The sequence below is a fragment of the Fusarium venenatum genome (genome assembly GCF_020744135.1).
Source record: "Fusarium venenatum strain MPI-CAGE-CH-0201 chromosome Unknown EDB82scaffold_4, whole genome shotgun sequence".
Taxonomy (NCBI): domain Eukaryota; kingdom Fungi; phylum Ascomycota; class Sordariomycetes; order Hypocreales; family Nectriaceae; genus Fusarium; species Fusarium venenatum.
The window spans coordinates 6,892,295-6,907,176 of record NW_027072132.1 but is presented as its reverse complement, the minus strand read 5'-3'; the positions used below and the strand labels follow the sequence as shown (position 1 = coordinate 6,907,176).

The 14,882-nt window shown below is 46.1% G+C and overlaps 6 protein-coding genes across 6 annotated transcripts; 3 read left to right on the top strand and 3 right to left on the bottom strand.

Annotated features, from left to right (window-relative positions):
- Window positions 1-217: 217 nt before the first annotated feature.
- Window positions 218-2,368, top strand: EDB82DRAFT_481406 (heterokaryon incompatibility protein-domain-containing protein; the record flags this gene model as incomplete). The annotated part of the gene is made up of 4 exons (XM_065608161.1): window positions 218-220; window positions 285-1,345; window positions 1,389-1,471; window positions 1,731-2,368. 4 exons carry the CDS (start codon window positions 218-220, stop codon window positions 2,366-2,368), a joined length of 1,785 nt encoding a protein of 594 aa, XP_065463575.1.
- A 117-nt stretch (window positions 2,369-2,485) lies between these two features.
- EDB82DRAFT_481405 (uncharacterized protein) lies at window positions 2,486-3,929 on the bottom strand (the record flags this gene model as incomplete). Its single annotated transcript, XM_065608160.1, has 4 exons — window positions 2,486-2,602; window positions 2,716-3,322; window positions 3,397-3,691; window positions 3,767-3,929. 4 exons carry the CDS (start codon window positions 3,927-3,929, stop codon window positions 2,486-2,488), a joined length of 1,182 nt encoding a protein of 393 aa, XP_065463574.1.
- Window positions 3,930-5,246: 1,317 nt separating this feature from the next.
- On the bottom strand, window positions 5,247-6,232 carry EDB82DRAFT_530797 (uncharacterized protein; the record flags this gene model as incomplete). Its single annotated transcript, XM_025725562.2, has 2 exons — window positions 5,247-6,120; window positions 6,177-6,232. 2 exons carry the CDS (start codon window positions 6,230-6,232, stop codon window positions 5,247-5,249), a joined length of 930 nt encoding a protein of 309 aa, XP_025594148.2.
- Window positions 6,233-6,707: 475 nt separating this feature from the next.
- EDB82DRAFT_569768 (heterokaryon incompatibility protein-domain-containing protein) lies at window positions 6,708-9,577 on the top strand (the record flags this gene model as incomplete). The annotated part of the gene is made up of 2 exons (XM_025725561.2): window positions 6,708-6,724; window positions 7,515-9,577. The coding sequence occupies 2 exons, from the start codon at window positions 6,708-6,710 to the stop codon at window positions 9,505-9,507; spliced, it is 2,010 nt and encodes a 669-aa protein (XP_025594147.2). The 3' UTR covers window positions 9,508-9,577.
- A 167-nt stretch (window positions 9,578-9,744) lies between these two features.
- EDB82DRAFT_481402 (uncharacterized protein) lies at window positions 9,745-11,441 on the bottom strand (the record flags this gene model as incomplete). Its single annotated transcript, XM_065608159.1, has 4 exons — window positions 9,745-10,738; window positions 10,908-11,061; window positions 11,144-11,272; window positions 11,411-11,441. 4 exons carry the CDS (start codon window positions 11,439-11,441, stop codon window positions 9,745-9,747), a joined length of 1,308 nt encoding a protein of 435 aa, XP_065463573.1.
- Window positions 11,442-12,031: 590 nt separating this feature from the next.
- EDB82DRAFT_436682 (uncharacterized protein) lies at window positions 12,032-13,204 on the top strand (the record flags this gene model as incomplete). Its single annotated transcript, XM_025725559.1, has 2 exons — window positions 12,032-12,452; window positions 12,501-13,204. 2 exons carry the CDS (start codon window positions 12,032-12,034, stop codon window positions 13,202-13,204), a joined length of 1,125 nt encoding a protein of 374 aa, XP_025594145.1.
- Window positions 13,205-14,882: the final 1,678 nt, after the last annotated feature.

The following is a 14,882-nucleotide window of genomic DNA, read 5'->3' as shown; positions in this document are numbered from 1 at the left end:
GTTCGTAGGGTTCAACACAAATTGATCAGCTGCTCGAGTTTCGCAAAAGGGAGGGATCGAAGAGCTTCGATTTGTGGATTGAAAAGGAGAGATAACAGCCGCCTTATATTACGACTTGACACGGCAGCAGCTGACTGGTGACTAAGCGATCCAATGGGTATAATACCACCTTTTAACAATTGTGACACCATATGATATCTTGAAACTTTGTCCTACTATGGTATGTTATAAGAAAGAAGTATGAAAAAAATTATAAGTAAGATGAACGTTGGTTATAGTAACAGCGAGGTTGGCAGCCGTTGAAACATATCGGTCTTGCTATTACCTTCGCCAATGACGATTGGGAGGTGGGACGCATTAAAACTGACTATTCTAGAAGAGTTACTATCCACGAACGCCGTATCAGCCTTAAATCTTCTGCTGAGACTGGGTGTATTATCTGCCGTCAAGTATGGAAGCAGCTACTCGCTGACGACAGACTATCGAAAAATGGCAATAATTCCCCAAGATTTCAGCAAGACACAAACTTACCGCTCGGCATGTGGGTTAAATCGACATCATCGGACGTTTCTACTACCAAACATCTGGTTGTGGGAATATCTTCCAAAAAGCATCTGGATACCGTTAGTTTCACGGTTATACCACGTACTGGAAACTCGGATCCTGCCCCTAAAATTGTTCCCAACGCGCATTTATCATCAACATCCGAGGCGATCGAACTGTGGCACCAGTGGTTCTATACCTGTTCAGTATCTCATTCTAAATGCCGAACCCTGAGCGATCGCCCAATGTCTGTATTTAAGTCAAAACGACTGGTGGAAATCATCAATGACGCCGACGGAAACCATCAACAATGGCGACTTGTGTTGGGCGCCTATGTACAAGACCTTGACTACCTTACTCTGAGCCATTGCTGGGGATGGACTAAACATCTCAGTCTCACGAAACACAACTACCATGTGTTGAAGGCGACTTCACTCATCTCTACTTTACCGACTACCTACCGTGACGCGCTCGTTGTTACGGCAGCCTTGGGGAAACAATATATATGGATTGATTCCCTTTGCATCTTGCAAGATGACGAGGAGGATTGGAAATCTCAGTCTTCAGTGATGGGTCTAATCTACAAATATTCTGCATGCAACGTAGCCGCGGCCTGGGCAGAAAACTCTTCCAATGGTTGCTTCTCACCCAAAGAAGCACCGACTATAATTACTCTGGCATCAACCGAGTTCTTTGTGGAAGAATCACTTTATTCAGCGCCTTTTCACCAGAAAGATATTTGGGATGCACCGTTGAATAAGAGAGCCTGGATGATCCAAGAGCGTTATTTAGTGCCGAGGCAGTTGGTATTTGCCAAAACTTAAGTCTATTGGGCTTATCAAGAGCTTACCGCCTCAGAAGAATTTCCTACCGGCTCTGAATATCTACCTGATGGCTCATGTCTGGACAAGCGTCAGCTCTCCAACAAGTGCGTCCGACTAACGAGAGCAGTATGGCAATACGCAGAATCTGGGCACATCTAGTAAAGTCTTATTCAAAATGCCAACTTACCTTTTTGACCGACAAGGCGATCGCCCTAGCTGGTTTAGCTGCAGAGTTTCGTGCTACCTATAATGACAAATACCTTGCTGGTCTATGGATGAAGAACCTGGAAGACCAACTTTGTTGGGTTCTTGACCCCAGTGAATTCCCCCACTAGGACCACAGCACTACGCCAACATATTTAGCTCCTACGTGGTCGTGGATAAACCTCGATGGGCCCGTGGAATATGATCGTGCCTACGTGCGTGAGTCTGCCGATACAAAACTAGTCGAGGTTCTTGAAGCTTCGATCGAGTCTAATGATCCGAACAGACTGCACAGCTTCGTGTCTTCGAAACTACGTCTGCGAGGGATTGCCTTATGGGGTTTCCTCCAAGACGCAAACCCAAACCAGCTTGGTCTTGGAGGGTACCTTGTTCGGCCTTCTGCTATATTCAAAATGAACGAATCTCCCGAAAGCCCGGGAAAATACTCTATTACGAACCCCACTATTACCCTTCAATGGGATGAGTACCAACTGTCACTTCCTAAGGACTCGCAGCGCTATCAGGAACTTCTGCAGCAACGCACTGGACAACTACTGATCCTACCAGTAGGTGTGAATCAAGGTGTGTATACCCGTGGCCTCCTACTTAGACATCTGAAAAGTGTAAAAGACGAGGTAGTTTGTGTTAGGCTGGGTGTAGTTGATATATGGGGATATGACTTTGCCGGATACTTTTGGGAGAGATTGGGGCTGCCCAAGTGGTTTGCGGGCGTTGACCGAATTGATCTTAACGATCCCCTTCTGAATGGTCTAGTACAAGAGGTGACTATTCAATAACGTGAATGAATATTAATACAAGTTTTTGTTATGTTTTAATGTTGCAGACAAAGACCTAAGCTCTGTTAGTTCCCTCTCTATTCCCAAGGTTGGATGTTTGAGCTATCCAACATGTGGTCACCGTGTTTGCTGACAAGCATCAAATATACGACCAGCGGGTGCTTGTTCGATGGTTTTAAATATCGCTCGCTTTGGGATTGTCTTCGGCATTTCCCCTTGATGATTACTCCACATCTGGTATATCCGAGCAACTACATCGAAGATTGTTCTTTTTGGTCTTTTCTTTGTTGTCTAGACTCACCACTTATCTCCATCGTCAGGTCGAAAGGACTCAGCGTACCTCATACCATACCATTACCGCGAAGTAGAGGCACTGCAACGGGTGAAAGGGGAAAGAGTGTGGAAGTGATCGTATCGAGCCCTGTTCCTTGCCTTGATACGCCCTGCTCCAGTAACTCCTTGTCGTAATTGTGCAGCAAGCTTAACCATGGCAACCAGGCAATAAGATATCGAACCGCCCAGCCTCGATCGTTATGTCTTTCTTGATGCTCCTGTGTCTGCGTGATAGCGCACTGAGCTGCTGCTCCATCTTCGCTTGGCCCATAGGTTGGCTTTGACTCTGTTGTATCGATTCTTGTCCACGTTGATGCCGGAGTATGTGACAGTAAGTTTAGGCCAAAACTTGCGGCCGCCACTGTTCTCAACGTTTCCCCGTTTCTTGGCTGTGCATTCAGGTAATGCTCCAGGAAAATGTTATAGCATAGACGCAAGAAACTAAAGAGGCCAATCAAAAACGGAAGAAGCTGGCCGGGCAATGAAAGAGTATTCTCACGCCCTAGGCCTCCTAATACACCTTCGATATTATTGAAGTTGAGTGTGGCCTCGACAGTCGTAGCAGACCAGATCAACCATACGAGGTTTCCGACTCGAAGGAATTTGTGAATAACAACAAGCCTTTCAGGGAGAAGAAAAATCAGAAAGTCAGTACTCCAAGTCCAGCAAGGTTTTGTTCTGGGCCAATGACTCACTCGCTTTGTTTAAAACCGGTCACATAGCTCGGTCGAGACAGATGATCGACGTCTGCAGCTCTTGAGAATCGCTGATGCAGCGAGCCCACAAGTCTCCCCACGCTGAACCATACTGAGAGTGTCGACACAATAATCATGGCCCCAAAGTAGGCGATGCATCCGGCCGAGACGATGATGTAGTAATACCTTATACCTCCCGTTGCGCTTATCTTGGCGAAAAAGAAGGTGTGGAAATTGCTGCACTCTGGAGAATTCTTCGTCGTATCCTCAGGTCCACCAAGAGTAAACAATATGCCTGTAATGCCCCAACATCAGAACCACAGGCCAAAGGCACTGACAGCTAAAGATACGATCATTCTAATATGTGTACCATACCCGCCAAACAATCTGATAGAACTGGGGCCCTGCTGCGTGTATAGCCTCGTGCGATACCCCCAAATACTGAGCACGCCGAAGATGGTTCCACTACACAAGTGTATGAGTATGAGACCGTCGACAGCGCTCAGCGCACCAGTAACACTGTCGTTTGCCATGGCGATGAGAAGCGTTAGTAGAAAAATGGTGTTGGTGTCCAGCGCCGTGCTGACTTCGGAAGGCAAAATGACATTGGCCATCCAGGCTGTCAGCCAAGCGAAGTAAATACCGAGACGCACCCCGAGCCCATAATAGTCAGATGCTCTGTCAGATTTGCACACAACTGGCCCTCCAGTTTCGCGTTGTTGGAGAAGCAGTAGCGTCTCTCTCAAGTTGCTCATACTTATACCTGTAACCGAGTTGAAACTTAACTGACGATGGGCTGCTCTCGAGGTTACCAGTATTGACAAGACAGCAAACGGCTGTTGTCATAATTTGTACTTTTTCAATGCCCTAAAGTCTGAAATCACACCCAGGGTAGACCTTGCTCGACACACAGACACAAAATCATTGACTAACATATATTTGCCCTAGGGTAGAGATGCCAAGCAGATGAACATTGATACATGCAAAACACTAGTGTCCCAAAGTCCCATGATGGAACTGATCTAATCGCTAATGGCTCTAGCTTCTGACTTATCTCATGGGAGCACGGCCGTGGAGTTGAAATTAATCCTCAATCTTCAATCATTTAATTAAATATGGTTTAGCGTATCGTGACCATCCGAGTAAGGGAGACTAATAATATGCGTGGAAATTATTTTTTCCCACAGCCTCCATCGGAGGCAACCAATTACACAGGTGCTAGAGTCGGCCGACCTGGGGTTTTAGTGGGAAATAGCTCAGGGAATACAACGGGAACTAGCCTGGGTCTCAGCCTCTCAGGATTACAAACGATGGTAAGGCTGTTGTAGAGGCCGCTTATGCCACTACTTATAGAAAATAGACAGGGGGGTAAGGAAAGCCTTCCAAGGCGATGAAGTAAACAAGCTAACCAGATAACCATAGTTTGGAAGATTTTACTAAGTTAAACGTTGGCCTCAAAGGAATCTAATAAGGATCTCTCGAAATGGCCTGCCTTGATATGGAAACAATCCCGTCTCGTGCTATTGATCTTGGATAATATAGTGGATGTATTTTCTTACAAGAATCGCAAGAATTCCTAACTAGATCTGCTTTCAGCTTCCTCTTCCAACATGATAGGTCTCCTTGTTCAAGGGAGGCTTTAGATCTCATCCCAGTCAATTGGCGCGGTTAATGAGGTGCTTCTGTAGCCAGGGTCTGGCAAGGCCGTCTCACAGGAAATTAACACATATAACCCTACCCCAAGATTCAAAACATTCCGGCAGTGATCAAGATAAACATCAGATATTAGAATAAAATATCTTTAAGTAATAAATGTAGAAACTGAAGTAGTGGCTCTGGTTTCCATATAATTATAATGGTTGCCCACCAGCACCTCCAGATGCCATAGCCTTTTCCCATATGCTTCTTACATAGCTGTCCCCTGAAAATCTAGAGGGCCATGCAATATATCCTAAATTTCTCCGTACATCATCCCAAGTAAACAGTCTCAAAGTTTGGCTCTGGGTTTTCACAATCATTTCAAAGTACAATATCAAGCCCGGATCTTGGCGTAAGACTCCTTGCTTCTCGTAAGAACGGACACTGATTAAGCCTAGAACTGATTCCCAGAACAATAGTTGAGCAACTTGTGACGCTTGTGGGCTACTGAGAGCAAAGCGAAGCTCTCGCTGAAAGAGATAGATCGTATAAATATAGATTTCCTTTCTGAAATCCTGCCAAACAGCGACTATATGCTCCAGGTACAGTTGTGCAGAAATTATCAATCCGCACCATGAAGCTGTAAGGCTTGAGCTCTTAGCATCTGATTCTTGATCTTGGTCATCTGAGATGGAGCCCAAGTGTGCCTCGATAACCACATCGTAAAGCACGGAAGCCGGTCCTAGTCTCCAGAACTCATCTGCTTTGGGATTCAAATTCTTGCCAGAAACGTTGTGTAGATCGCTGCAAAAGGCATCCGTCACTTTGCGGAAGCCCTGAATGTAAGGCATAATATCAACGTCCAGCAGTTGCGCTCCGCTATTCGGCGGATGGAAGAAGGCTGGGAGCATTCGAAACGCCCTAAGCTTCAGACTGTACGAGAGCCGACCCTCATCTGTTTTGTGCCATGCATGCATGATACGAACCGATTCAGAAGAGGAGAGACTGATGGCATTTTCGGTCGAACCTTGGCAGCGGAGGAGGCCATCGAGAACAATTTTGAATCCGTGAATAAAGGTAGAGGTTCTGAAACTTTGTTAGCCAACTCATGTTGTACCAAGGCATCAATAGAAACCACTGACAGTAAGAAGTATCTGTCTGAAAGTTCTTGGTCAACCGTCTTGCATTTGACAGTCATTTTGTGGCTTATAGATTTCGAAATAGCGTAGATGATGCTTAAGTGCGATTCTGCCAATAGCAATTCACCTCGGCAGACCTGAGATAACATCAGTAACCACTTTGCACAACATATCTGCGCATTATTTGTACCTCTGTATATGCCAAGGTAGTGATCGTTCGAATAATGGCTGTTGCTGGTGTGCAATTGTTTCCAGAGATCCACTCCTTCACTCTGCGGATTGTCTCAATTTTATGAAATAGGAAGGTAGTTTCAAAGGCTTCAAGGCTGCCGATATTGAAAATAAAATGAGTTCCTGCTATCAGGACGGCATTTTGAAGGGCTTCTGGATCCGATATAATGTATGCTAAACTATGAAAGGTAAGAATTGATTGTAGGTACAGTAGCCGATAGAAATACTAACCAGTCTCTGCCTTTGTCTTCTGGATATACGTTGTAGATAAGACCTGCATCGTGGACTGCAAAAATATCAGGGATGGACTCCAAAATTTGGTAAAGAGATGAGTGGCCCTACAATAGGAGAAAAGTTCTTTTGACCTGAATGGCATGTTGATGGCTACATAGTTAAAAGTATTTGCGGAACCAGAGACAATTAGTTGGTGAGTCAGAGAGATTGCTTTAGGCAACTCTTGATTAGTCTGTGAGATATCCCAAGGAGTAGAATTCCAGGGCTGTTTCTTCCCAGCACGCTCCAGGACTCTTTGTTCGCGGAGGGGAATTCTTGGAGGGAGATATTGGCAGGATATCTGTCTCTTGATGCAATTTTGACTGGAAGTAAAATGTTTGTCAGCCCTCAAAACAAACACTCCGACAGACCCGTTCAGCCTCACCAATTAGGACGCTGTTCGTCACATTTCACCCGACGACTACGACACGCGGAACAGCCAGTCCGATTGCGGGTATAGAGCTGGCGTTTCTGGACTTGAGTGCTCGCCTTTTTCTCATCAGTCGGCTCCTGGCGTGGTGGCTCATTTACACCGCAGGCCATTTTGCTCTTGTCTTTCCTATGACAAATAAGCATACAAACTCTGGCACAATGAGAGCGAGGAAGAGTTGTGGGGATGAAACTGCGCGGTTGAAGAAGGAGGTACATAAGCTTATTATTTGACCGGGTTTATAATTGGACGGTGGTATGCAGTTAAACCCTTATTCCCAGAACAATAAGCGTAGACATGCTTAAAACGGTAAGGCTATATCTGACACTTCCTATACATCAATCATCTGACTCGCAGCCCGAGCTGCGCCATTTAATAGTTCTTATTAACATGAAATTCGACTCGAGCAATCCTTATGCAGGAAGGATCCTTGACAAAGATGACTTCTTCCGCCTGATTCAACTAGAGCAGGGTCGTGATGATGCACAGCTTATCATATCCCTTCGAAGCACTACCCTTGATGATGCACCACCTTATGAAGCCGTGTCGTATGTCTGGGGCGATGCCAACGCACTGGTACCAGTGCAGATTATGGATGACAAGGCCCAAACATTTCATGTTGCCATACCGGTCAACTGTCACGCTGCTTTGAAACGATTACGAAGATTTGACTCTCCCCGGACACTCTGGATTGACTCCATCTGTATCAACCAAGCGTTGTCGGCAGAAAAGGCCCATCAATTGAATCTCATGTCCTTCATATACCAGAAAGCCCGCCAGGTCGTTGTGTATCTTGGAGAGGGCACGCATGACACCGACGTCGCCATGAGATGTATTCTCGAGCTTGATCAGCCTTCTGACTATGGCACCCGCAGCGAAGTTGTTGAAAAGCCAAGTCCTACACTAGATGAACGGGAGGCTGTCAGGGTTCTTTTTGACCGCCCATGGTTTTACCGCGTCTGGATCTTGCAAGAAATCACTTTTGCGCATAGAGCCATCGTGGTATGCGGCGCCCATGAGGTAGAATGGGAAAGCTTCCGAAAATTCTATCACTGGAATGTCAGCAACCGATGGATGAATCATCTTCCATACTCGCTCGACTATTCTGTATCTCCAACATTACGCGGTGGATATTTTTTGCCCTATGGAGAAAGGCTCATGAAGATGCTCATAGACACGCGACTCTGCGGTGCTACTGATCCAAGAGACAAGCTATATGCGATACTTCCACTACTAGATCGTGATCAGGAGGAAATGAGGTCCAAAGTCGAATACCATAAGGAAATCTGGAAAGACGAAGATGAAGACGAAGACCCGGACCACTGGAACACACTGGAACACTCCTTAAGAATTCAAGTCAACTACGATCACACAGTAAAGCAGGTGTACACAGATCTTGCAATGCTATTACTGCAAAGTAATGGTCTCGATGTTCTCCGACAGGTTATCAAGGATTCAGCAGTGCACGGTCTACCATCTTGGGTTCCGGACTGGAGCACCGGGTCTCCCTACTGGACTGCATTCAATAAGCCAAGGGAGAGAAAAAACGCGTTTTTTGCAGGATTCCCAGAAAGACCTACTCGGTATATCTGGGGCTGGAAATCGCGATATCCACATCTGATTGACACATGGACTTCATCAATTTACACCTCCACAGAGAATGAGACTTCGACGCAGCTTCACTTCCGAGCTGTGAGGGTTGGCACGATTACCAAGCTGGGCGAGGTTTGTGATATTACAAAAAACCACTTTCCCATCGGCCAGTGGGCGAGCCTTGTGCCACAGGAGTTTTATCACAAGAAGAGAAACATTCCGGAGGATCTACCTTACGAAGAAACGAGCAAATATAGGAATGGACCCATGGGACTTTCTCCGTTCATTCAAACACTCACTTTGGGGGATGTCGTTTATCCTGAAGCGGCCGAAGATGCTGTAGCTTACATTCGCCAATATAACGGCGAGGTACTTGATAATGGAGGAGTGAAGTTTTTCGGGGTGGTAAGCGAAGACACACAGCAAAATATACCCCTGGCGGAGGTTTTTATGGGTGCAGGGAGTTATGAGAGGCAAGCCCAACGAATATTGAAGGGTTGTGATGGCAAGAGATTCTTTGTAGCGGATAATGGCGACATAGGTCTTGCACCCGACCGAGCTCGAACCGGGGATGTTGTGTTTTGTGTTCAAGGCGCTTCTGTGCCCTTTATCCTCCGATCGCTACCTACTACTGAGATCTACAACAACGACAAGGGGGAAATTCCGAGTAGCAGCCCACATCAGGTTTCTGTGGACAAGTTGTTTTGTTTGGTGGGCGAAGCCTACTCACTTGGGATAATGGAAGGCGAGATGTGGGATGATGTAGATAATGGCAGAGCGAAAGTTGAAGAGATTGTCTTGAGGTAATGGTGGCTTAGAATCTAGTATAGTCTATTTTGAAGGAGTTACAAGTAAATAGAAAATACTTCCGGCTCAGGGCTATCTGCAAAATCGCTATCTGACTCGTAATTAAGATGTTATGGAGTAATCCAAAAGCTACACTAATGCGTTATTATGGCATTTCAACTATGTTTATAGATATGTGAAAAATTGATGGAATAATAGGTAGCGATACAAGCTTCGAAGTCGAAGGTGGTCAAATATCTACATCGAATGGAAAGGTATTGATGAAGAGGTTTCAGAGACATCCCGCGGTATAGTTATCCAATTAACACGCACAGTCAGCTGCCTCCCAAGTAAATGTAGCCATATCTCTGCCAGGGGTACTATCCTCAAGACGAGGCCTGAAGTCATTATAAAAACGTTCGTCTTCACACTCTCGGTACCAGTCGTACTTGGGTACAGTGAATGAGAGGCCATTTCTCGCATCTGTGCTGCAGGAACGTGAAGATTCCTATCGTTGGGCGTAAGCTTGTCCATGATAAAGTCAAAGATTTCCCTCGCCGCAGGGGACAGATCGTCAATCGAAGTAGGAAATGGACCAGAGCCGTTTGTAGTAGTTGGCATTGTGGATGCCGGCATGGCCGTGGCGGACACAGTAAGAGTCCAGCTTGTAATAGATGATGTTTCTGTCGACATTCCCGACGAAGAAATGTCTGACGTGCTTAATGCATTAGTAGTTGTCGACTCTCCTGCAGTAATGGTGGACTCCAGCGCTGTGGACGTGGTCGATTCGAATGTAGTCGGCTCTAGGATATGAATAGAAGTTGAATCTGACGCCACAGATGTTTCCGACTCGATATTTGCAGAAGTAGCTGATTCCGGTGTCAAAGATGATTCTGAAACAATAGATGATTCAGACATCAATGGAGAGGTTGTAGTCAAAGTCTCCGAGCTGGTTGGTAGGGTGTCCAATGATGTAGCCAATTCGGACTCTGCAACAGATGACAACTGGGACGTACTAGACAGGAAGGTTTCAGTGTTTGATCGTGTATGAGTAGGCAGAATAGTTGTGTCGGGCGTTGTAGAGGTAAGAGAATTTGAGGCATCAGCTTGACTAGAGACAGCAGTCTCAGAAGTGGATTTGGTATCGGTTGTGCTAGGATTCGCCTGACTTGTTTCTCCAAAGGAAGTGTTCCTCATAGTTGGTTGTACCAGAGTGGCAGCCTTCCAGTCTATCTTGACTCTGTCGAGATCGCTGAGACTAATGGCAGCCGATATGAACATCAGATCGACCAGGATCTGGGCCGGATTTTTTTGTGGCGTTGGCACATCTCAACTCGACTCTGAGATCGAAACTGAGTGTTGTCAACGAAGGCATGCCAGAAACAGCGCGCCAATCGGCTACATCCTGGAACGAATCAGACCTGAGAAACAGCTGGTTTCCATAGTAAACATTGACTTTGCAGTCGTTGTCATCTTCCATTTGTAATACTTTGTAGAAGAGCTGGAAAACCGGCCGGGCGTGGGGACTGCTGATGTGTTGCCAGATACTGGTAGAACGGTCCGTGTCGTTGTTGACTTGTCGTTTTATAGTTGGGTTACCACCCCTAGGAGGAAAGATACTCAATTCCACGCACCGGGTCTCCCCCGTGTTACTTACTACCCGTGTAGCCACCTTGGTCGAGCGCTCGAGCGCGGATCCCGTTTTCGAAGCCGTAAATATCGCCAGAATCTTGGCCTGGAGTTCCAATATTTCCATTGACAACAAGATAGTCTACGACAAGCGGCGCTTGGGTGGTGGTAGTGATGGATGCTACTACTTCAGTAGTTGACTCGCTTGACGTTGCCTCCGATGCCGTTGTCTCAGGAAGAAGGGTATTCGAAACAACATCATTTATAGTCTAATAGTCAATCATCATGGACTTACGTAACGAGCCATATTTTAGGACGGGATTCATATTTGCAGACGTCGTCAAAGTATTTGAGATAAGAGACGTAGACAATGACGGACGGCACTTGCTCGCGGCGGCACCCGTCGCGAGTACCAACACAATACTGGTGAAAAAACTGAACACACTCGTTCTTGGTCCTGATTATCATGACCACTGTGGCGAAAATGAGGCTTGAGAATATAGCTCAGTTCCTGTATTTGTCGTATTTAGTGAAAAAATATTAACCCGGAAACTTGGCTTTACCAGTAATCGACTATCTGAAGTGGAAAAATGAGGTCGCATCGGCAACTGGGTTACAGATAAGTAGACCTGGGAGTATCAGGCTATATAAATAAGCAGCCTTCAAGCACTGTGATTTATACTATAGACCGACTAACTAATTTCGTCTGCCATCCCCCTCGGGCCGATGTTTCTATTACCCTGGAGGTGATTCTGGTGTACAACCCAAATATTTCCCCGCTCTTCGGATGCAGGCAAAGGTTCAAGGATGCATAGTCAGCATCAAAAGTCACGCAACTCAACCTCGATCAATATCGCAGATAATCTCTTGTTCTTACCACAAAACCCTCAATCTAGGAACTTCTCCCTTGAAAACAATGGCTGACTCAGAAGACTCTTTGCCTCACATCCGATGGGGTGTTCTAGGCACAGGATGGATCTCCACCATGTTTTTAACCGATCTCCTCGTGGATCGTCCCGACGCCCGAGCCAAACACACAATTGCAGCTATCGGATCCTCTTCGTTTGAGAAGGGTTATTTCTTTGTTCAGAAACTTTGGACGAAAGCACCCACGAAACCTCAACCTCAGGTTTACGCAGACTACCAAAACGTATATGATGACCCTAACGTTGACGTCGTGTATGTCGGCACACCTCACAGTCTGCACAAGAAGAACTGTCTCGATGCAATTGCGGCTGGGAAGCACGTCCTGTGCGAGAAGCCGTTTACCATTAATGCCAAGGAAACTCGGGAGATCGTGGATGCTGCTAAGGAGAAGGGCGTCTTTGTTATGGAGGGTAGGTCGCCTCATCTGCATATCACAGCCCTGGACTAACAGTTATTAGCGGCTTGGGTGAGGTTCACTCCTCTATTCAAAGCTTTGCACGAGGAAATTATAGTCAAGAAGTCCATTGGAGAGATTCAGCGCTTTTCTGTGGATTTTGGAAACTATTTCGACCTATCGGCACTGCCTAATGAGCACCGTCTCAAGGATCCCGCTCTTGGTGCTGGTGCACTGCTCGATATCGGCTTTTATACCTTGACCTTTGCTTCCATCATCTTAGGTGACTGGAAGGTGGGCAAAGAGCACCCCAAGCCGAAGGTCATTTCCTCTCTTGATATTGCCAATGGTATTGATGAGGCAAACTTGGTCGTGCTCGAATATCCCTCCACCAAGGGTGTCAAGACTGGAGTATGCACATCAAGCTTCCGATACCGTGGGCCAGACGAGTTTGGTCGTATTGAGGGCACGAATGGTAGCATCACCCTTTTTGGTCCTGCAGTCAGTGTCCCTGGTGGCTTTCGTATTACTGTCGGACCTCGACCAGGTCCTCCTGCAGCCGATGACAGAGAAACACGCACCTTCAAGGTGGAAAGATATGAAGGTACACTTGGCTTTTACTGGGAGGCCGACGCTGTGGCGGAAGATATTGCCAAGGGTCGAACTGAGAATGAGATCATTCCTCTTGACGAGACCTTGAGAATGATGGAGTTGATGGATGAGATTAGATCTGCAAATGGACTCAAGTATCCACAAGACGATGTTTAGAAACGTGTTGCTTTTGTAGGTGGATGGTATTATCAATTTTTATCTCCCACTCATATGCGAAAAATAGTTTAGGTATGTTTGGAGATACAGAACGATCTGACCGGGGCTCAAGGCTTCAAATCTAACAATGTCGTTGCTACCATACCGTATTGCTTCCCGTTAACTTCTGTCACAAATTAAACCTGTATTGATGTCTAAAGTGTGTATGTTCACTTTTATTCTTCGATTTGTGTTAGATTGCATTCTGCTTCATGTTCTCAACTGAGAGTATTCTTTCTGTTTAATCTTGCAAGCTTCGTCGACAGATAGAAACTCACCTTAAATTTCTTTAATGGCAACGATTATCACCGATTCAAGAAGGACCATTCACTCCGACTCCCATGGCTGGGTGTAAGACATGCAGTGTTCAACATTGGAAAGCTCCAGACGGACTAGTGGAAATGGCTGTGTACAAATGTTGTACAATCGATTTCATAGCAATTAGCCAATCAGGGATTAAGTTTACAAGATTATGCAGTCTACGCCACCAGATCAGACGCAAAGAGATAAAGGACCACATCAACTTATTCCAAACGCTCTGGGCGGCTTCGTTGGGACTGGAGCCGAACGTACAAAGATTATACTGGGAAAAAGCGCGCCTAATCAATTGTCTACTCCAAGAAAAATGCCCAGAAGGAAAACAGTCTCTGTATTATCCTTGGCTTCGCTGTGATATGCGTAATCCGCACCTCATCCTCCTGTTACATCGTTAACTTTGAACCATTGACGCATGCGAAAAACTATCGACGATAGTGCTACCCTATCGCAACACCCAACGTTCAATAGTGTCCCCGGCTCCATGATTACGAGGCTTGCCAGGACGCAGCTCAGCTGAACCCCTGCGAGCAGCGCTACGAGACCCCCAGCCATTCACAACAATGGCACCAAGACACTTCCCCGCTCGATATTGTGACAGAGTTTCGGTCAAGAAGGCAGCTGAAATCTCCAGTTATAGCTCCATTGTCTATGGAGATCATTAACGGATTGATTAGACAATTGTAAGAACTCCGCAAAGATACAGTGACGATCCTATCATAAACTGGGCATTTGTTATTGACTCGGCGCCTGTGTTCTTGCAGCTGTATGAATTGCTGTGAGGCCCTCGACCCTAATGCATTTCCCAATAGCTCGCAGCAGAATCAACTGTTTGATATGCAGACTGTCATAGCGATCCCCATCTTTTCCCGTTCAGGCGATTGCGGCTGCGCTGGAATTCTTGGAATGGTGTGATAGTCTGAGACATTCCCTAGTTTCCTTTCGTCTTATCTTCGAAGGACCTGGCTAATGAGAAAATGGACGACATAATTATTGCATTAGTCGATACTACTTTATAGTACACTTGTGTAGTGACTATTTCTCACCGTTAGCAATTGACAGATCATCTTTTCCAATGCCCTTTAGCGTGTCTTAGCCATTGACCTAACCACCATAGAGTTTCACTGAAAGCTTGAGCTATCACGTCAAGCGGCAGCTCCCTTCTCGCGCACGGACAGGGCAGGTATGCAGAACTGAGGATGCGTCTGGATGTACTGAGTGATTGTTAGCGAATTGGATTGCTCAGATATAATCACTGTCTTGTAGTTACGCAACAGTCGTCAAGAGGGGAAGTCCATAAAGAAGCTATCGTTCCCATGCGATT